Raw genomic sequence first — 23,149 nt, 5'->3', positions numbered from 1 at the left:
AGAGAGTTGCAAGCAGCTATTGTCTGAGATCGCATGATGTAGTATTGTTAGATGTGCCAAGAGCAATGACTGTCTTAGGTAACACAGCTTTTATGTGCGCAGATCCACTTGCTTGGAAAAATCTTCAGCAAGAATTGAAACTGAGCAATCTCATTCCTTTGCATGTTTTTAAAGCTAGGCTAAATGAAATGCTCGTTGATACTATGGGCACTTGTAAATGTCTATAACTATGTAAATGTATCCTGTAAAGATAATGTATGATGCCCTTTATTGTTTTATGTTTCATGTGGAACCTATATGCTGCAGGTCTCCCTTAAAAAAGAGATCTATGATCTCAAGGGACCAATCTGGTTAAATAAAGGTTTGAAATGAAATGAAATTCATCCTAACCACATCAATTCCAATGAACAAAAAAGTAATAATCAATTTGTTGGTCATAATGGATTGATGTTTAAGAAACTCCAAAACCACTTTTCCAGTGACGTGCAATAATTTTAAAATACATCAAATACATCTGGATTTTCAAAGTGACCCAGAGAGAACAACTAAATAAAGAATAATGAATGCTCCTTTCTTGCAAAGAGTGACATATTTCAAACTTTAAAGTGGTCACATTTAAATAAAATTCAAAAAATGTTAACATTAGACTGACTATACAGTCACTTGCATTGTTCTTTTACAGAATGGGCTTATTTTGATTTGTGCATCACAAACAATTCAAATGTTGACATTCACATTAAGCCTTTCTATTTGTTACAATGTGATTCATATACAAATGATTGGAAGGGACCCCAGCTAGTGACAGACATGAAGTTGTTTGGCTCCCCCTCTCCTCCTGACAATCTGAGGGAACTCAGCCTGAACTGCAGAGAAAGCGGCCCAGCTGAATGATAGCCGCGATAAGGAGTTTTCAAGGTAACTACACAAAACTGAAAGTGTCTGTGGGAAAGCAGAAGCAGAAGTCTGTTTATTTTAATGATCTCACAAGTGTCTCTCCTGTTTCTCTTGCAGTACACTGGGGCTCATTTAGAGTTCACACAGTGCACTGTATGTCCATGATGGATACAGTAATGATACATTAATGCAATCAGGACCAAGTCTGTTTTGTTTCTCATTAAGAAGGCTAGCTATCTTGCTGACAAGGGCCAGGGTCACATTTGGTCGTTACTTTAAGCATTATCCTGTGGAGATATTTAAAGTGAGGTAGACAGAAAGTGTGTATGTTTGAGGCCATATCAGAGAAATGGTGTAATAGAGAGAGGATAGGAAAAGAGATAACAGCTGAAATATTCCACATTGATGCTTCTTGGGTTTCAGTTGTGCAGTGTCCGGTTGTCTTTTCAACACCATGAGAGTTGATGTGGATTTATGAAGCAAAGAATCATCTAGAAAGGGGATATGTTGGGCTTCGGAGCCCAACATATTGAGCTTGAGAGTGCTGCTGGTTTACAATACACGTAGGGAATGTGCATTATTATTATTATATATGTCTCCGTGATTCCATATTTCATGAAGAGTTTTTTTGAGAAAAAAGTCCGATTTCTGACTTTAATCTCAGAATTCTGACTTTTTTCTCAGAACAAAAAACAAATGGTAACACTTTATATTAAGGTACACATATTCACCATCAACTAGTTGTTCATTAACATGCATATTAGCAGTATATTGGCTCTTTATTAGTCCTTATAAAACACTTATTAATGCCTTATTGTACATGACCATATTCTACAAATAATAGGCCATTAATTTAGTGTTTCCTCAATAACCCTCTAATTAGTGCTTATTTAAGTAAGGAAGTTGTTGTACATGAGTGTTGGTCTTAATATGCTCTTAATATGCTCTGCTAATAAGGCAGTAGTACCACAAGAATAGTAATTCTCCCATAATAACGCTTAACAAATATGATCTATTCTTATGTAACAAGACATGAAACTATAAGTGTTAATTGTGTCTAAATAACTCAAAATTAGGTATTTCTATCTAAGAACATGTTCCCTATTTTAAAGGGAAGTCTTGTTCATAACCAATAAGCTAGTAGTTTGACTCTAATTAGGTATTTATATCTAAGAACATGTTCCCTATTTTAAAGTGAAGTCTTGTTCATAACCAATACGCTAGTAGTTTGACTCTAATTAGGTATTTATATCTAAGAACATGTTCCCTATTTTAAAGTGAAGTCTTGTTCATAACCAATATGCTAGTAGTTTGACTCTAATTAGGTATTTCTATCTAAGAACATGTTCCCTATTTTAAAGTGAAGTCTTGTTCATAACCAATATGCTAGTAGTTTGACTCTAATTAGGTATTTATATCTAAGAATATGTTCCCTATTTTAAAATGAAGTCTTCACACTTTGTAAATACATTATAGCATACAACTACTGAAATTAACCTCAACAGTACATGAACAAAGTAGGCACACGTTGGAATATCAGTTTTATTAATGAACCATTAAAGAGAGGTTCAGACACATGTACCAAAACATGTCAAGTTTCTCCAAGGCTGAGAACACATACAGTATGCAGCCTGTACTTTTTAATAAAAACTGATTTTTAACAGAGTTTATATATTTGTGATCATACTGTGTGACCTGCTTGTTGTACTTACACAATAGGTGAAAGGTTGTTATTGTGTTCTTGACAAGACTAAAGCCCCAGTCACACTGTCCCGAAATTGACACTCGTATGACCGCCGGTGGAGTTTCTCAGGCTCCGGCAGCAACTTCGGGAGCGGTGGCAACATCTTTGGCATCACAAAGCATTGCCGAAGGACCTTGTGAAGGTTCACTTTCGTGTTGACTTCGTGTGTCCATTTTGCCCTTCGTAAGGCATTCGTGAGGGCATCTTAAGCCATCGTATGACCGCCGGTGGAATTTATCAGGCTCCGGCAGCAACTTCTGGAGCGGTGGCAAAATCTTTGGCATGCCAAAGATGGCTTAAGATGCCCTCAAGAATGGCCCAATGTTGCGACGATCAGAGCCGAATTTGAACATTTCCTTTATCGTGTGTCCATCTGGTTGTTTTATTGCACAACAAAATCATGTAAACATATTATGTAAATAACCCAATTTGTGTTCTGTGAAACTAAAAAGGATATAATATATTATTTTGAAGGCGAGGAAGTTTTTGTTGCTATGGAAACAACATGACGGAGAAAACTTAATATCTTCTACATATAAAGACGGAGAAAGTAAAGAACAAAGTCAGAAAATATCAGTACAGTATCATAATACTTTAACATAATTGTTTGTGTTACTAACGTTGCAGTTGTATGTCTTAAATGTAATGTAAATGTTGCCTTCGTGTGTGGTTCGGGGCCATCTTCGTGCGAAATTCACAATTCCATATTTGTGTGTCCATCGGGTGTCAATTTCGGGACAGTGTGACAGGGGCTTAACAGTGTGTGTAATCATGCCATATATTTGAAAAGTGTCAATACATGTTCATTAAAAGCTGATGCGCTTGGTGATCTTGTTCACAGCCTTCGATCCGACAGATCGTTCGTCCGACAGTCGATCCTTTCCACGAGCGTGTGTGCCATCTGAAACGACCACGTCTCTCCGTGTTTAACTGTCCACTGTTTGTTCTCGGATGCCTCACACACCCGCACCACATCAGGTCCCTGTCACGTCTGCCTTCTCCTTTGTCCGGTGTTCTTTTGTTCATCCATCCATCCATCCATCTTCTCCCGCTTATCCGTGGTCGGGTCGCGGGGGTAGCAGTTCCAGCAGAGAGCCCCACACTTTCTTTTCCCTGGCCACATCAACCAGCTCTGACTGGGGGATCCCAAGGCGCTCCCAGGCCAGCGAAGAGATATAATCCCTCCACCTGGTCCTAGGTCTACCCCTTGGTCTCTTCCCAGCTGGACGTGCCTGGAACACCTCCCTAGGGAGGCGCCCAAGTGGCATCCTAACTAGGTGCCCGAACCACCTCAACTGGCTCCTTTCGACGCGAAGGAGGAGCGGTTCAACTCCGAGTCCCTCCCGGATGACCGAACTTCTCACCTTATCCCTAAGGGAGACACCAGCCACCCTGCGGAGAAAACCCATCTCGGCCGCTTGTATCCGCGATCTCGTTCTTTCGGTCATGACCCATCCTTCATGACCATAGGTAAGGGTAGGAACGAAAATGGCCCGGTAGACAGAGAGCTTTGCCTTCTGGCTCAGCTCCCTTTTCGTCACAACGGTGCGGTAAAGCGACTGCAGTACCGCTCCCGCTGCTCCGATGCTCCGGCCCATCTCACGCTCCATTGTTCCCTCACTCGAGAACAAGACCCCGAGACACTTGAACTCCTTCACTTGGGGTAAGGACTCATTCCCTACTTGGAGTGGACAGTCCATCGGTTTCCTGCTGAGAACCATGGCCTCAGATTTGGAGGTGCTGACCCTCATCCCAGCCGCTTCACACTCGGTTGCGAACCGACCCAGTGAGTGCGGAAGGTCACAGACCGATGAAGCCATTAGAACCACATCATCTGCAAAAAGCAGTGGTGCAATCCTTAGTCCACCAAACTGCAGACCCCCTCCCCCACGACTACGCCTCGAAATCCGATCCATGTATATTACAAACAGGATTGGTGACAAAGCGCAGCCCTGGCGGAGGCCAACCCTCACCGGAAATGGGTCCGACTTACTGCTGAGGACCCGGACACAGCTCTCGCTTTGGGAGTACAGAGATTGGATGGCCCTGAGTAGAGACCCCCTCACCCCATACTCCCGCAGCACCTCCCACAGTAACTCCCTGGGAATCCGGTCATATGCCTTCTCCAAGTCTACAAAACACATGTAGACTGGATAAGCGTACTCCCAGGCCCCCTCCAGGATCCTTGCGAGAGTAAAAAGTAAATCCGTCGTTCCACGACCAGGATGGAATCCGCATTGTTCCTCCTCAATCTGAGGTTTGACAATCGGCCTGACCCTACTTTTGTTCATTCTTACCTAATTACGCAATGCACTTCAGGTGCGTCCCCAGGTGTACCATTAGTGTCCAAAACAAAAACAAAAGCACTCCAATAATATTTAAGAAACACAACAACTAATATTGATATATAAACATGCAAAAACTGGCTTTCTGGCTGACCTTTGTGACAATTGTGCAATGTATTCTGGTAACTACCACAATAAATACATTGTATAGTGTTCTTAACAGTATTTTTAATGTAATAAATAGCAATACATACCTAGTTAATATAATAAAATACACAGTAACAATACAATAATTATACAAAGAAACAACCAACCTACAAATTAACCCACATCAAAATAAACATATTATCTAAAACAGGTGCATTTGATTTAAAATATATTATTATATTATATATTTAAATGGGAAAAAAAACAGTAACAATATGTATGATAAGAAATGCAACAAAAGAAATTACAACATTTTTTTCTTACGTTTTTACGTCTATGTCCATCATTTTTTCCGTAAACGTAAAACGTAAAAAAAACCGTAAAATTTACGTTATAATTCGGGCAGCTGTGGTTGCCAGAACTTGACCGTTAAAAGTATAGTAAAATAAATTACAAATTATAGTTTGTTGGCTAAGACTAGACCAGGGGTCAGCAACAGGTGGACCGCGGTCCGGATCCGGACCCAGACGCCGACCTATACGGACCCGGATCTATAATCAATACATTAATAGGGGATTTCAATTTTGACGGGGCGATTCTATTTTAAACGCCGCAAACAGGGGGCGACATAGATGAGTGAGCGATACAGGGAGAGAAAGACAGAAGAAGAGACGAGAGAGCAATACAGGGAGAGAAACACAGAAGAAGAGATGAGAGCGCGGCAGAGAGAAGCGGAGAGGAGAGTGAACAGGCGTGTTAGCGGCAGACAGGGAGAGACAAATAATTACACATGGCGCTCTCCAAGAAGAGGAAAGTGAGAACAGAGCTTTTAACCCTGAGTGGACTCATTCATGTTCATCCTGCCCACTGGGAGTACAGAACCAGTGTGTCTCATTTGTTCAGAGACCGTGGCGCTCATTAAAAGTGCCAACACGCCACTATGAGACAAAACACAAAGTGTTTGACCAAATATTCCCTCTCAAGTCAGAACTGAGGTCACAAAAAATAAGCAGTCTCAGAGCCCGATATGATCAGTCCACCAGGATCAAAATTAAAACTAAATATCGTTCCAGGGCAGGCTAACCGAGGCTAACCAATGAGCTAACCGAGGCTAACCAATGAGCTAACCGAGGCTAACCAATGAGCTAATCGAGGCTAACCAATGAGCTAACCGAGGATAACCAATGAGCTAACCGAGGCTAACCAATGAGCTAACCCAGGCTAACCAATGAGCTAACCGAGGCTAACCAATGAGCACCTGCATGTGTGTATGAGAATGGCCCTGACACCATTTCAGCCCAGATCTAAACTCCTGGCAGGACAAGCTCCAGCTCAATTCTCGCACTGAACAAAACAAAGCAAGTGAGGGAATGCAATATAAGAGGGAAAGAAAGTTAGACTTTAAAACTGTTCAATTGTTATGATGTGTAAAGACTGATATTGTTCTATAATCGTCTGAAACTGTTAAGTCACAATGTGAAACGGTTAATAAAGAAAAAGGGAAACTCAAGCTGCTGCTACACTTTATTGTATTTATCTAAAATTAAGCACTTTTAAGATGCACACATTTTCAAAAGCTATTTTCTCTATTTTATTGTTAAATGCAGCCAGAGAGGAACATTACACATATCCACTAGAGATGTTAAGATTCGCATCGGTGCACCGGCATAAACGTTCAATATGCGAGTGCACCGGTTGAAAGAGTGCACATCGGCTACAGTTTGGGTTGAACTCGCGATGCATCGATTGCGTAGCGTCCTTGCATCGGTAAAAAAACGATTCATTCATATAAAATCCCCTCATCCTGTAAGCACTCAGCAGAGACGATCTTTGATCTTTGCTTCGCACTACGGAGACCGAGAGTCTCAGTTATCAACACACATGAAAGTCGAGGAGAAAGAGAAACACAGCGCACCGAAAAATACCTACAAATCAAACGTTTGACAACACTTCAGGTTTTTCAAGAAAGACAGTCAACTTGAAAAATCGCTCGCAAATTGTAAACGATGCCGTGCCGCTTTAAAGTACACAAGTCGTACGACGAGGAACTTAGCGACGCTCATAAAGAGGCGACATGGGGTCTGCGGCTGAAAAGAGAAACCTGAAAGTTAGACATATAAGTTAAATCACTCAGTGAGGTGTTCTGTCAGAGAGAGTGGTGTTTAGTTTACAGCAGCCTGTGACGGCCAATAATAGTTTAAATGTCTTCCTTACTGTAAACAGTTATGAAATACCTGTTTGTGAAAGGTTATTTTATTTATTTATTGTTCATATAGAAACCACTGCTTCCTGCTCACTGGTGAGTTAGCCTATGGATGAGTGTTAAGCACATCAGGCTGGCAGCTGTATGGGCATTGCACTATGGTAGTTGTTATTTGCACATTGTTAATCGTGGGCAATGCATCCTTAAATTGTTTAACTGTGAGGTGTTATACAATTGTACTGTACTCTGGAGACAGAGAACACTACGACAAAGGACTTGTTTGTAAAAGGTTAAAGTGGTTTTTTTTAAGGTAAAAAAGAAACAGCATTATGGGATGTGCAGGACTAGTAGGGAACCAAATATTTGAAGCACTTTTTTGTTCATTTATGATTTGCTGCATATAAGGAATAAAACAAAATCCTCTGTCGTACCATATTGAATTGTATCATTATTTCGCATCGTGTTGAATCGTATCGTATCGCCCCGAATCGCATAATGTTAAATCAAATCGTATCGAACTGTATTGCAACAGGGGTGAATCGTATGTATCGCATCGCCTGGTGTTTCAAATGTATCGTTAATGTATCGTATCGTGGCAACATATAGAGATGCACATCGCATCGGCCTCAGTGATGGAGATGCACATCCCTAATATCCACAGTATTTACTGTATACAAGTATTGTTGTTTATGAATTGTACTTTCTTTGTTTGATTGGCAGTTAGTTGTTGTTTACATGCAGACGTTGATAAAGCTACAGCTACTTCAATATATATCACACTAATTCATAAAGCAACTCAGACATTTTGATGTTCCGGACCTTTGCATGGGGAGATTTTCTCTAACTGGACCTCGTTGAATTTTAGTTGAATACCCCTGGACTAGACCCTCCAGAAAAACGTGATTATGCGACCGCAGAATTTTCCGCATAATCAGCAACATGGCGCAGATTATTAAGAGTGTGTGTGTGTGTGTGTGTGTGTGTGTGTGTGTGTGTGTGTGTGTGTGTGTGTGTGTGTGTGTGTGTGTGTGTGTGTGTGTGTGTGTGTGTGTGTGTGTGTGTGTGTGTGTGTGTGTGTGTGTGTGTGTGTGTGTGTGTGTGTGTGTGTGTGTGTGTGTGTGTGTGTGTGTGAATAAATAAGACAGCCCAATATTTTAAAAAAAATCTATTCTTTTTCGCAACTTTCCGCATATTTCGCAACTTCCCGCAATTTCACAGCATAAAATAAAAAACCTGCATGTTTAATCGCATAATCAATGATTTTAGCCCGCATAATCAAGGATTTTAGCCCGCATAATCAAGGATTTTTGCCCGCGTTTTTTTGGAGGGTCTAATAGACGTTACAGTCAACAATTGCTTATAGTAAATAACAATGGTAAAAAGAGTTAACTAGCGTTAGCTAACGTCATGTTCAACAGAAAACTTCTATCTTGCATTACATTGACGATTTTAAACAAAACGTAACTCTCTCAACTTGTAAGATAACGTTAAGTTAACTTACCCTTAAATAACGACATCACGTTTTTCAGTGTCAACACAAACTGCAGAAAACAATAGAGACAGCTGTCAGAGCGGTTCGTCTCAGAAGAGCAGCAGCTGGGCGGAGTTCCAGAAACGCTCAACTGATCTTCACTCCAGAGAGTCCCGACTGTTAGCGCCAGTCAAAACAATGTTTTATACCGCTTTGTTTCAACGACTACTGTCTCTCCGTCTCCGTCTGTCTGTCTGTTTCACTCTCTGTCTCTCTCTCTTTCTCTCTCTCTCTCTCTCTCTCTCTCTCTCTCTCTCTCTCTCTCTCTCTCTCTCTCTATTTATTTAGCTAAATCGGTAATCCAACTTCACCAGCTAACATAATGAGACCTTGCTGGTGTACCAGCTTCACCAGCAATAGAGTTATTTAGACAAAATTAACACTTATAGTTTCATGTCTTGTTACATAATAATATATCCTATTTATTTAATTACTATTATTGTGATACTACTGCCTTATTAGGCCCATATTGAGCAGAACATATTAAGACCAAAACTCATGTACAACAACTTCCCTACTTACAATAAATAAGCACTAATTAGAGGGTTATTGAGGAAAAACACTCAACTAATGGCCTATTACTTGTAGAATATGGTCATGTAGAATAAGACATTAATAAGTGTTTTATAATGACTAATAAAGAGCCAATATACTGCTAATATGCATGTTAATGAACAACTAGTTGATGGTGAATTTGTGTTCAAATCAGCTGGTGCTGCACTTCTCAGAGGCTGAGTTAAATGTCCTGCTGCCTCCTGGTGCTGCAGCCATTTCATGAAGTGAATGAGGTTTTCCTTCTATAAAACCTATATATTTGCCGAGAAAAAAGTCAGAATTCTGAGATTAAAGTCAGAATTCTGACTTTTTTCTCCAAAAATAAATAAATGTCACAGCCCCCAAAAATGTTTTTCATGTGGCCCTAATCCTCTTCCAGACGTGCACACTTCTATCAAACATATTGACACACTGTTCAGTGTACCCAGTTACACACAGCTGAGCCCCTTTTTAGTGTTGTAATCAGCCCCTCTCTCATTCTCTTGCTCTTTCCCTCACACACATTGCATTGACACGTGCACCCGTAGAACACCTGTCGGGCAGCACGGCCCGCTCCAGGACACCTTCAAGTCATGAGCTCATCGGAAAAGCAATTAAAGGCAGCGTAGGCCCTGCACGCTGGCGTAATGTTTTGTTTTGCTACTTGGCTTCAAAATTAACCAAACCTGTCCGAAGTCATCTGGCTGACGCGGGCTGGCTATATTTATTTACTTTCTGTTGGAGAAGCTGGTCTCAGGGTCCCAGCGCTGCCTCACGTCCAACAATGAAGTGATTCTGAGGGGGCTCAAACATGAGTCCTCCCCCTCAGTCTACCTGGGGGGTAGATGGTGAGTCTCTCCCACCTCCCTTAGCCTGTCTGTAACTCTGATGGTGGGGTCATGGCCCTTTAGTTGGGAGGTTGCGCCCTCTGTAACCCCAATCAGGGTTTTGGTCTCCACTGTGGGACGTGGTTTTTTAACTTGCACTGAACCGACCGCTCCCAGTTTATTGAATTTCATGCTTGTAGTGACTGAACAAAAACAGATTTTGCATTTGAAAATGTCAATGTATAAATTATGTCACCTGATAATAAGACAATATGAAGACAGAAATATGTGTTGCTGATTACTGGAGCTGTTGACCCAGTACATAGGAGGCAAAAAAACCTAGACAGGTTAGAGGCCTCCACTCAGTCTGGTCTAATGCTGTAGCCTCAGGCTGTGAGCAGCATGATGTCAGACAGCCGTAAAACAACACCAGCAGCCCCGTGCTCTCTTTTAACTCCACAGGTCTTAGAAAAAAAAACACCTCTGACATTAATAGGTCAACTGTGGGTGAGTCAAGGTAAGTGTGTATTCACATATGTTTGCACGAAGATTCTGCGCCTTTGTGTATTTTCAAAGTCTGGGCCACTGAGAAGTTTTCTGGTGTTTTCTCGAGGAATAATTTAGGAAGTAAGAAAAACACCCCTGTTATCATTGTCATCACTTTCTGTAATTGCCCATATGCTACACTGTTAGAGAAGAAAAAACAACAACGTTTAGCCTGCTGCCGAGGTCGCCTTAGCATGCCGGGTTGTTTCATGGTGCTGCATGCTTCAAAGGAGGTGTCACACTCGGACAGTTATGTCAACACATTAATGAAACAAAACACATGCATGCGTGCACGGTAAAGCCTTGTTCTTCAAAGCCTCATAAGCCAGGTCAACACATATTTTGTTTCTATGTCACTGTCAAATTGGCAGAGAGAGACTCAGAGAAAAGATTGAAAAAAAAGATTTGCTCTGTTAATTTCAGCAAGAGAGCTTTCTGAGTGGGGTTGTGATGTATCAAAATGGTCATGGCTGTCATTTGCAGAAGCCGAACAGATGTTAAACACAGCCACAATAAGATGACAGCTGCTGGCATCAAACTTTAAACACTGCTGATACAATGCCACTTGCTTCAGCTCAGTCAGTTATTTAGACATCCAACAGTCTGGACTTGAATACTCTCAAAACACATCAGCTGATGATAAGATATTTTGGTTATAATGGAATCTTACATTTTGTATTTGTTTGTGGCAATGACACAGTGTTCTGCTCTGGTCCTGCAGAGGATTCCTTTTCTATGAACACTTTATTTTTCTTTGAGACTGTTCCACAGTAAGTATAGAATGAATAAAATAACTGGTGGCAGTGTCACTTGCCTTAACGTGCATTATGTGTAAACAGCTCTGCTTGACATAGCTATTTGCAATTAGCCATTTTATATATTTTAAATATCTCTGTAATATGTTTTTTAAATAAACCATCCATCTAGTAAGTAATATGATTTATTATGATATGACTCATTTCTGCTGAATGGGCTTTGTCATGCTCAGTGCATCCCATAGACCGCAATTTAGGGTCAGTTTATTGAATACATCTTAGTTACTCAGCCCATTCCCTGCCTTTTGGGGCCTATACTGCTCAAGCTGTCCGGCTATGATGAAACCACTTGAAGTCAGGCCTCAGCATACAGCCACAGCCAAAGCCTATTACGCAGCCACACTGTGGTATATGAGTTCAAGCCACAGGGCTGAGGTTGTGATTCTTCATCGGGAGGAGGGGTAAAGTGGTGGATGTAGGATGACAAGGAAGGGTGGAGGTATGGTTTCAGAAGGAAGGGTAAAAAGGGGTGAAAGGGAAAAAGGGGGGGCAATGAAGGATACAAGTATGAGGAGACAGTTTGTGTTGGAGAGGTATACATGAAGGCTGAATTAAGTAAGTGAGTGTTTTAGAACCAAATTGAAATAAGCGGATACAAATACCAGTATGGCTGTGGTTAGGGACACAGTGAAAAGTGGTGATGGATAGGGAGGTAGGAGTAATAGAATAAAGGAAGAAATGTGTTTGACTTGATCCAATTACAACGTAAATACATTTGTTCAAGAAAGAAAACACAGCTGAAGATTGAAATGCACCTGGTCAATAAGTAGACTTACTGACATGATGCATGCATACACCATGACATCATACTATACTGTAGATGCACACATACACACACTCAAAACACTTTATATAAATGACCATATGCACACACACATACACATGTACTTCATATTGCTAATACTCACACAAGCACATTCACAGGCCACACATCGCTGAACATTTTAAAGTGGAGCAAATTAGAGCTTTAATTGTATTGTTCACAGGGAATAATGGAGGGAGCAACTCCTGCCAAGCGCGCGCGTGTGTGTGTGTGTGTGTGTGTGTGTGTGTGTGTGTGTGTGTGTGTGTGTGTGTGTGTGTGTGTGTGTGTGTGTGTGTGTGTGTGTGTGTGTGTGTGTGTGTGTGTGTGTGTGTGTGTGTGTGTGTGTGTGTGTGTGTGTGTGTGTGTGTGTGTGTGTGTGTGTCCATGTTATACAAACTCTTAAATGTGAGGCAAACCAACAAGCAATCAGGCTTTGTCGGAGGTGAAATGCACACACACATTTACACTTACACACTTTAACACTTTGCCTCAGGGCCTGAAACAGAAGACCGGGGTTCTGTCCAAAGCTCCATTTAAATGCTGAAAGTCCTTCTAGAGCTGAAACATCCTCCTATCGTCATGCTGGGACATTCCACGGCACGCCAGAGACCCTGCGCTAATCCTGCCGGCATGGGAATCATTATTGATAGGATCCTAATGCATTACCTCAGGGCCCGCTTATTGTTGGTAAAGATTATTATTTAAGAGTAAACCAAAACCCAGAGAAAGGCTCGAGTTTCATAGAAATGTATCAAAAGAAAATGTTATTCTTGGCTTAGTGTGACTCAACTTCGAACGGCGCCATTGAAACAAACTGTGCTCCTTGCTTTGCTCCGTCAAACAGGCTGCATACCCAGCAGCAGGTCATGAGGACTGTCAACTGCTCGGGAGAGGAAGAGGTTTCCCCTTAGTCACTTTATTTAGTCGGTTATTACCTTCAGTCGATTCAGTGAGACGATAACATCAACGCTTTAACCAAGAGAAAACAACCCATTAAGTTTCAACGGCCATGTTGCTTCCACATTAAGACTTAAAGCCTATAATCACACCCACAACTATTCCAACTGAATGAATGGGACCATCAGCAGAGAATGTGAATGCATCGTTGGCCTTGGCTGACGTATCTTATCTCCGAATGCCATTGTAATCTGTTTGTTATCTTTCTCTGTGTTTCTGTGTTGTTTAGGTGCAGTCCTGCTGGTCAGTGTCCAGGGCATATCTGTAAATGTGGACCCAGTTTTCTGCACATGGCTGTTGTACCAACCTCACAGAGGGAGCAGCATGCAGCAGGTACCTGATCCTCATGTTCCCAGGCTTAATGTCAACATGTTTTACTGTTGATGTTCCACTTGTTTAACTTGAACATGTCATTTGTATTATTAGAGTACCTGCAGCATATTATACTGTTGCACTGATTCTTAGCAGCTCTGGAAAAGAGCCTGAAGGGAATGTAAATGTCCCTCCCACTCCATTGCTTTCCCTGCTACCTTTTCTTTCAATGTGCTCTGCTCCCTGTCTTCCATCCACTCTCTCTATATTTATTTGACAGTGGTGATGGTTATGGACATTGAATGCTCTGTGCCTACACTACACACACTACATACACACATGCAGACATGCTTAGTTTGATTGCCTGGGATAAAGCACAGGTTCACCCCATAAAGGCACATTCATATATATAGTACATGAAAGTATCACATTGTAATACTTTAAAAGTAGTTTTTTTCAACAACTTGCTATGCTTCATGCCTCCTGCTGTTTGGAATGGCTGTCAGCATACATGTGTGTGTGACGGACAAACATAGCGGGAGTTAATTGCACCAACTCCTTACTCTTGAGCTTATTGCTGTACAGGGGTAAACAGAGTTGAACTGCTGCCGGTGTGAAGGATACACAACACTGCGGTGTGTGTGTGTGTGTGTGTGTGTGTGTGTGTGTGTGTGTGTGTGTGTGTGTGTGTGTGTGTGTGTGTGTGTGTGTGTGTGTGTGTGTGTGTGTGTGTGTGTGTGTGTGTGTGTGTGTGTGTGTGTGTGTGTGTGTGTGTGTGTGTGTGTGTGTGTGTGTGTGTGTGTGTGTGTGTGTGTGTGTGTGTGTGTGTGTGTGTGTGTGTGTGTGTGTGTGTGTGTGTGTGTGTGTGTGTGAGAGAGAGAGCTCAGCTGCCTGTCAGGGCCGCTTCTCAAGGCTCTGTTGGTTTAGACAAGTCCTTCCGCTTGAGGCCACACATCAGCCTGTGAAGGACAGAGGAGAGGACCATGACCTGTTGGACCAGGAAAAGATGAGCAACAAGAAACTTAGGAAAGATGGACAAGGGAAGAAGGATCTGTGTGTCAAGCATCAGAGAGATGTAGCGTCACAAAAACCTGGAATTGGGATAAAGAAAGAAGAGATTCAAAGTCAAGGGAGACAACATAAAAGCAAGACAGCATTGAGAAAGTGCAGAGGAACCAAAGGAAAGTTAATATACATGTCAACTGAAACTACCAAAGCAGGATACACAGATAGGAAACCAATCAGAGAAGCAGAGGAGCTTGATGGGGAAACGGGTAATGAAAAGAAAAGAGAATTAGAGGAAAACATGATTGGAACCAAACACTTGCTGTCTTCACCCCCCTCAGTGTGTGTGGTAGAAGAAACATACCATGTCATCCGTCAGGAATGAGTTGTTGTCATCGAGTAAGCTACCTATGGAGCATAGAATATTAAAATGTAGCTAAGCATATTTTCCATGAAGTGTACAAACTGAATTATACAATTAGTTTTTAATAATCTAACATTTTCTTAAACCAAATGAACCTACAAAAAAATGTGTGTCTTCAAGCTATTTTCAAGCTGTTTTAGTGTGAATAATATTGTATTCTCTTTGGTTGGTAAACACTCCAATATTGTGTTTATACTATGTGTGTAAACAAGAAGTCTTTCTAATTAAAATCAACCTCGTCTTTGCAGATCTTTACCATACTTTAATGACATGTTCAAGACACATGTACGTTTGGGCAACTAATGTACTTGGCTACAGTTTCCAATTCACCCTATGTTGCAAGTTGCAAGAACCTTGATGATTTGGCATTATTCCTCTAGCCAGTAGTTTGAAAAACATGATGTCATTTTGGAACCCATTTTAAATCTAACCACAACCAGCCTTGGGTCCGACCCAGTAATTCAAAGACAACTGTGTGTGTGTGTGTGTGTGTGTGTGTGTGTGTGTGTGTGTGTGTGTGTGTGTGTGTGTGTGTGTGTGTGTGTGTGTGTGTGTGTGTGTGTGTGTGTGTGTGTGTGTGTGTGTGTGTGTGTGTGTGTGTGTGTGTGTGTGTGTGTGTGTGTGTGTGTGTGTGTGTGTGTGTGTGTGTGTGTGTGTGTGTGCGCGCGCGCGCGCGTCTGTGTGTGCGCGCGCGCGTCTGTGTGTGTGCGTCCTGCCAGCAGCATGGGAGACTGCTCACTAGCCGTGTTGGTGTTGGAGGCCTCCGTTGTGTTCCACTGCATTTCATTTATTTTCCTTCATTCCTCCCTCCCCTGTTGTACCTTGCATTGCATCATCTGGTTAACCCAGATCTTTGATGCTGTCTAGTTTTATCTACAGATCATGGCCATACTATATTAATTGATCAATCCTTAACAACATGTGTGCTCTGTCTCCTGATAACATGCTCTTTTTAAAAGACTGAATATTTGCAGATTCAATGGAAATGCAGTCATATGAGAGACCATAACATAATACCTTTCCCATGAACTCATACTGTCGGTGCTTTGATGTCATTGCAGGCTCCAGGTTTAGTTCCTTTGGCCAAGAGGAGAGAGGATGAGGTGACGTTGGGGAGTGTGTGTCCCCCCGAACTACCCCCCAACCAGGCCTCTGACTACGCCAGCAGCCCTGTCAAAACTAAAACAGTGACAGGTAGGTTTACCAACCGTAAGCCGTACCATGGGTGTACTGTTCAAGATATTGCTCTGACATTGGTCTTAATGCAATAGCGTTACACTAACTCGGATGAAGTGCATCAAAGAGGTTTACACACATAAAGGGAACAGATCCTCTCAGTGTGATGTAACTAAGAATTAGTATACAAATGGAAACTGCAAAGACATTTACTTTTCCCTTGCTATTTGGAATAACTACCACTGTTTCTATGTTTGAGGATATGGTCTGCCAAAAGTGGAATAACAACATTTCACAACATTTTTATCTTCTTTCTATGCAATAAATCATGTTTTTATTATTATTACATAACACACGACAGCTCGCTGACACCTGAGTGAACCCGTTTCTCAGAGGACATCACATATTCTGTTTTCCTCTGCTGCAAGTAGAACTGTGAGCTCTGGATGCCCAGAATAGATGAGTGGCTTGGCTGTGCGGAGCCTGCCTCCATGCCAGTGTTCCGCTTTCTAGGGCCCCCCTGTTCAGAACAAACACGTTAAGGGAACACACACTACTTCACAGAATACATGTTCATATCAGCACGCATATACATTTAGACACAATCATACAGGCAAGCAGGGTTATACATATACTGTACATATACACACAGACATTCTCCCACACTAATGTAGGATTGCTGTGGTCCTTCCTTTGAATTCACTAGGACTCCTACTTTTCTTAGTAGGAACTCTGAACCTTTTGACTGAAGATGGACGGAAAGGAAAAACAAAGCAAAAGATGAGGAATTGATTGAGGATAGATACAGTTCAGGATCTCGTCACAGATTTGGATTTTTGCTTTAGTGTGAGATGAACAAAGAACAAACTAACAGTATCCATAAGCTTTTGAAGTATTGTTGATGTTTGCAGGACAGGTGAAAGACAAATATGGCTACTGACAATTTATCTCCTGCATCAATGGAGTACACAAACATTTTTATCGGTGTGATGAATCTGTTTAGTGGACCTCAGGGAGAGTTATGTGAACAAATACCAAGCAACACACACACTGTACAAATGAATTCTTCCACTCCCGTCTATGAGGATGGCTGGAGCAGCCAGTCTGTTAAGGAGCTGTCCTTGACACAACACAGAGCCTTACTGACTGCAGAAATGTTTTTCATCTAATGCTCACGTGTATTTATGCGCCTAATAGCCCAGCCCTTCCCTTTCCTATCGTGTTCCCCTATAGATATTTAATTAATGTGATCTAATGGAACTTATTGGCTAGCTTTTTGTAACTGAATTAGTTTCAATTAACAATAAGAATGAAATATGTAAAGAAGGTCTTCCCAGCCTCTACTGTTTGACTCTCGCAGTGTTTAGGCTCCAGGTCTTCTCCACACAACATTTGAAACCTTATTTGCCAAAGCATCACAGTGAACAGTCAGGGGAAATAAGCAAGTGGTTGTTTTTTCTTTCTTTTTTGTCCATGAGAAATGTGTTCCCAGCAGCAGTAATGAATCCCTGTTTTGGGTGAAGTCATCCTGTAGCTGTAAATAACATTTTGCGTCTATGACGTCCCCCCCCCGTCCCCCTGTCAAGTGTTTTGAAATGCTCCTTTGACATTTCAGAGTCTAAGAAAGGCCATTAAGGTTCCATCCCTGCTTGCTTTACAAGCTCACAGCTGAAAGGTTGTGCCGCCTCTTCCTCCTGATTTCCCCTATGTTCCTTTTTTCCTTCAAAACCTGCACTAATGTCTTTTCCATAGTGCAGAATCTTTGCTTATTCACATCTCTACAGTATATTCTCTCTCATGAGGGGTCTTCTGTAAGCATTCACCTTGGCTCCAACACTAAACACATAGCACTCAACTTACTATAGTACACTGGCTGTTAATGTGCATCTCAGTGACTGCTCCTCTGTCTCCAAACTTCTTTGTAAAGCGTCCTATCTGTGTGGGTAGCTGTCTGTTTGTCTTTCCACGTTGAACTTTTTTTTATCCCATGGTTTTTTTTCTCTCTTAGTCATGCTCTCTGCAGTGTTGTCTCTGTCTAACGAATAGGTGTTTGTAGATGACTGAAAAAAGTCCTTTTTCTGATCCGAATATTTATCCGAAGTGGTTAGTAACTTTGTCCTGATAGTAGGGGTGCCCCGAATGGGAAATTCTTGGCCGAAACCGATACCGAAAATAGGAAACAGTTGGCCGAAAACCGAATGCCGAAAGGCCGAAAATGATTAATAGAAATATATATATATATATATATATTGTATACCGTAATTTTCGGACTATAAGGCGCACCTGAATATAAGCCGCAGCAGCGGCATACCACTCTCGGTTCCACTTTTACTTTTGCGCGCTACCTGTCTCACTCTTTTCCGGCCTCCAGCTTTTCGTGCTGGAACCCGCCGCTTAAAGGTGGGGGTCCGTGGACCGGCCATAGAGCCCATAGAGTTAAAGGTGTTGGCCGTTAGCTGTAAAAATCCATAGATTAGCCCACCGTTATATAAGCCGCAGCGTCGAAAAATAGGGAAAAAGGCGCGGCTTATAGTCAGAAAATTACGGTACATTTTTTACCAATGTTGTTCAGCTACCTGATTATGGAAAAATACATGATTATGGTAAAACTTAACTTAAATAATAATCACTATTATGGGTCCATAAAACATTTATTCAGCACTTTTGAATGCATACAGTACATTAATTCCAAGTCAAGTACATTTTCTTTTCTCTGTAGGATAACTACAACAAAGTGCATTCAGAACAAAGCCAAGGTGCTTTAAAACTGCATAAACATCTAGGCCAGTAGGCCTACAACAACAACAAATGCACCTATAAGTTTGGTTACCTAATGTGTTGTTGTGATGACGTAATCAAAACGCGGCGACAAGCACGGCGCGCGACCATGCTCGCGGCTGGCTCACAGCCAACATGTCTGCCTCTTGGAGATATTTAAAAATATCAGAGAGAGAGAGGTGCGGATTGCGATTTGTAAAACGTGTTCAGCTGACATTTCTCGAGGGGGTGTAACTGCAAAGACTTTCACCACTTCCGGATTACTCCACCACTTGAAATCAAAACACCCGGACAAATATGCGGAGTATGATCAACGTAACTCTGTTCTCTGACATTCGGTGATATTTTTTCGGTGCTAAAACTCTTTCGGCCGAAAGCCGAAATGGCCTTTTTAACCATTTTCGGCCGATAATTTTCGGTGGCCGAATATTCGGTGCATCCCTAGCTGATAGTGTATTTCTTTGAAATCTAACCCTCAGTGCCCCCACTCCAAGGCTTTATGTTGGAATTCCACTTGCAGTTGAATGACCAGCTTCTTCTCTGGAAATTGCTGCAATGTTACAGGAGTAGATCTAATGAAAAGTTACACATTGTTTCCGCGAGCAATCAGAAAAGAAAAAAGGGCAGAGTCATGCAAACCCTTTTGGTTTTAATCATGGTGAAACAATAAGCCTCCCTGCAGTCAGATCATCACTGAGGAGGAGCTCACTCTGGATTAGCTGTTGTGTTGAACACGGTCAGCCCTTAGATCCCCCTCAGTTATTAGTTATTCATGTTTGCCTGTAGTGTTTATACGTTGTTGACTCTCAGCTGGACATAAAACTGTCTTCTGCTTTTGTATTGTCTGCAGGTTGCATTTCATCTTTAAAATGATTGATACACAGCTGTTATCTGATGGATTTTTCAGAATCTATTATTAAGTACTGCATGTTTACCCCTGGACATGTGATCCAGCTGTGTAGCTTAGGTTGAATCAATAGGCAATAATAATTTACTACAGTTTAAGTTCATGTGACTATATTTGAGAAACCATCATTGTGTCATGATGGACCTTAATCCCAGCAGCAATGAAGGAACAAGATTTTCAAGCAAAATAATAATTGCCCTGAGAATTTAATTAAATGTTTCTTTGTTTCGCTAAATCATCATTTGGCATTTCCCTCAAACGCTCCAAAGTGCTTTTTTTTAAATTAACATTTCTTCAAATAAATGTCCAGGTTTATTACGTGGCTGATTTAAGTTGCAGGGTTATTTCCAGTATATCATCTGTCAAGCGACTTTTAGGGGGTTGTAATCACTGCAGCTGAAGTTTTATTTTCAGTCTTGTATTTAGATAAACAGATGAGAGATATGCAAGTTGTTTGCCAGTTGGAGTCAACATGTCTTTGAACCGGCCCGAGGAATAAAGACGTCAGACTGGCAAACAGCCGCCCTGACTGCCACTGGTGTGTCCCTTCAGCTTCAGGAGACATCACCAGGTTCTCATAGGAACCCTTACATTGGTATTTTGTTGACGATGAATCAACCTTGGGTGTATTACCTAAATACTTAGCTAATGAGTTCTTGTAATGTTTGTATTTCGTCAAAGTCCAGGATGCTCTCGTGAAGCTTTCCCTTTTGTCGTTTGTAAAGAGCTGTTGATTTTAAATATGCCGCAAATTAAGTATTCTAAACTACTTCATTATCCATCAACAATTATAATCCCCACTGCTAAAATGCAGATGGATCCTTTAAAATAGTGTGTGCATTCTTCCAAAGATTGTTGTAGAAAACTATTAATATTGCACAATACTGTTCCAACTTTCGCCCTCCTGCCGCGGTCAGAGATGGTCTGAAGCCCACAGCGTCTATTCCCATCATGAACTACAGACGTCAATTAAAACAAATATATAAGTTAACTCTTTGCTATTTCCATAGTGTGGTTGTTTGAAATAGTATTATGAGATGAAATGACTCCCATTAGCTGGTTATATGGAGTATGGATATAGAGCTGTGTTTTGTTCCGCCAGATTATAAATTGGCCAAAGCCGTCTCTTTCTGTGCCTATTGATTATCAAAGTTTTCCACTGGAGCTATTGATTTCCCCATAGAAATGACCTTGGGGAAATACAGAATAAATCATAATCCACATGAAGAAAATCATTTTCAGAGCTCTTAGCAGTTCAAAGCCTCCTCAGAACAATTGCAATAGCTAGATGTCCCTGCTTCCAATTGGCCATTTGAACACATGCCTGGCACTTTTATGATGTAAAGAGAGTGTTATGTTGTTTTGTAACCACACTCAGCCTAGCTACAGTTTCGTCGTAATCAAGGGGGACTTTCCTGCAGGCTTTTGTAAGGTGCCTGCTAATGTGTAGGCAAATGTACAGAGACACACAGAGCCAGTTCATTGCAGATCATTTCCCCCAGAAAGCACTGAGGGCAAGGTGATATCATACCGGCTGTGGGGCTGCCCAGCTCTGTCCCAGAACCCATATACACTCAACTCCATTTGGCAACAGAATATTTTACTCTCTCTATTCCTTTCTGGCTTTGGTCAATCCTCATGTTAAGTATGTATACAGGGAACATGTTGCAGGACACCGCTGCCTCTCAGAACCAACATTGGCTGAAGTGACCGAAGCATGTTCCGCATCACATGGTCACATATATTACATTTATTTGTATGTTAAAAAAGTCCGCAATTAAGATTGGCTCTACATTATTTGTGTATAATTTTTTTGCCTGTTTTTTTGTATTGTTAATTCAACATTTATATAATTCTATGGCTATGGTTGGCTTTTATATTGGTAATATTTCTTTATATTTGTATGGTCAGACTTAATTATCTGCTGGATAAACTAGAGGCTGATGTTTTTGACTAGATTATAAACAAGTCAACACAAGATCATTGAACACACATCAGGGGTTTGTTTGGTTATTGCTTCGTAACATCATCAAAAGTGTGAACAGTGTTTTTATGTGATTATCCTTTACAATAAAGGCAGTGGTACAGCAACTCTAAAAACAAGTTGTTTCTCCTCAGTTTGAGGTTGATTTATGTCTGCCCACACAATTACGCCACAAATTGGTTCTCATAAAACTTGCCTCTAAGTATTTTCTTTATTTGTCCCTAATGAATGTTCTTATTGGCAGCAGCCCTGTGTTTTTGATGGAGGGCCTCCCGAGTCCCGAGCTTCTCATTGTTCTCTAACATCTACCAGAGAAATGATCTCACTGGATTTCTTTTTCAATCCTAAAATTAGCCGCTGGCGTTCTGAAAACATACTGCTTTCACTTTGAACCCCGCTGATCAGACTGTGCTTCTCTAAGGTTGGAACGAGAACTGTTGTCTGTGAGGACCAGAAAGTGCATTATTCCTATTGTCAATATGAAAGGTAGAAGACAATATCTGGTGTTAGTCAAGAATGTGGGCCTCATAAGAACGTCTGTCTGATGGCGTTTCTGTTATCATGACTGTAATGTGCCAGTAAAACGATGTTGAACAGGAAAGAATGTCCACGTTCCATGCATTTGAGACACATTGTATATATTGTGGAAAGCCATAATTCAATATATTTGAAGGAAGAAAGAGCAGAACAAAACTAATAAATACATGCGTATACACATAAAAGAAAGACAGATAACTGATGGGAAGACTTAATGCAGAACTACACAGTCATACATTACTATAATCCAAGCCAAAGTAGCCTGATGGAAGTCAGACAGGTTTTTATTGGCTGCTCTGCGCTCTGCAGAAGGGGATAATATTTTCATTGTGGAGTTATTTATGTAGTTTAATTTTTCTAGTAAAGTCAATAATTTATCAAGATAATGATGGTTGGAGAAGGGAAAGAAAACAAGAAGAAATAATGAGATAGAGGCCCCCCCTGGGAAACATTGTGGTAGTCAGTAGGGGACTCTACTTGCTGATATGTCTCTGGTCCCTGAACACTGAGGCGCCCAAACTCAGAACTCCTGGGCTCTCAGGGGAAAACATTTGTCCTTATGTATCCTTCTCTGCTTTCATTAATGATAAGTGTGCGAGGCCTTGTGGATGTTGGTTGTGTCTCTTGAGGTTGAAGTGAGAGGAATAGAGAAAGGGGGGGGTTGAGATGTGGTTCATCAGATGCAGAGTGGACTAATGTGCTTGAGGGGGGTTAGATCAGATGACAGATGAACAGGAG

The 23,149-nt window shown here is 41.3% G+C and overlaps 1 protein-coding gene across 1 annotated transcript in view; it reads left to right on the top strand.

Annotated features, from left to right (window-relative positions):
* vps13b (vacuolar protein sorting 13 homolog B) overlaps positions 1 to 23,149 on the top strand; it is a 460,668-nt gene that overhangs the window by 181,963 nt on the left and 255,556 nt on the right. The window contains 2 exon segments of the mRNA XM_079694034.1: positions 13,518 to 13,621; positions 16,091 to 16,223. Coding sequence (XP_079550160.1) covers positions 13,518 to 13,621; positions 16,091 to 16,223 — 237 coding nt within the window.

Source organism: Notothenia rossii (assembly GCF_949606895.1).
Source record: "Notothenia rossii genome assembly, chromosome: 7".
NCBI classification, from domain to species: Eukaryota; Metazoa; Chordata; class Actinopteri; order Perciformes; family Nototheniidae; genus Notothenia; species Notothenia rossii.
The sequence above is the reverse complement of the archived record's forward strand: the minus strand, read 5'-3'. Positions and strand labels throughout refer to the sequence as shown.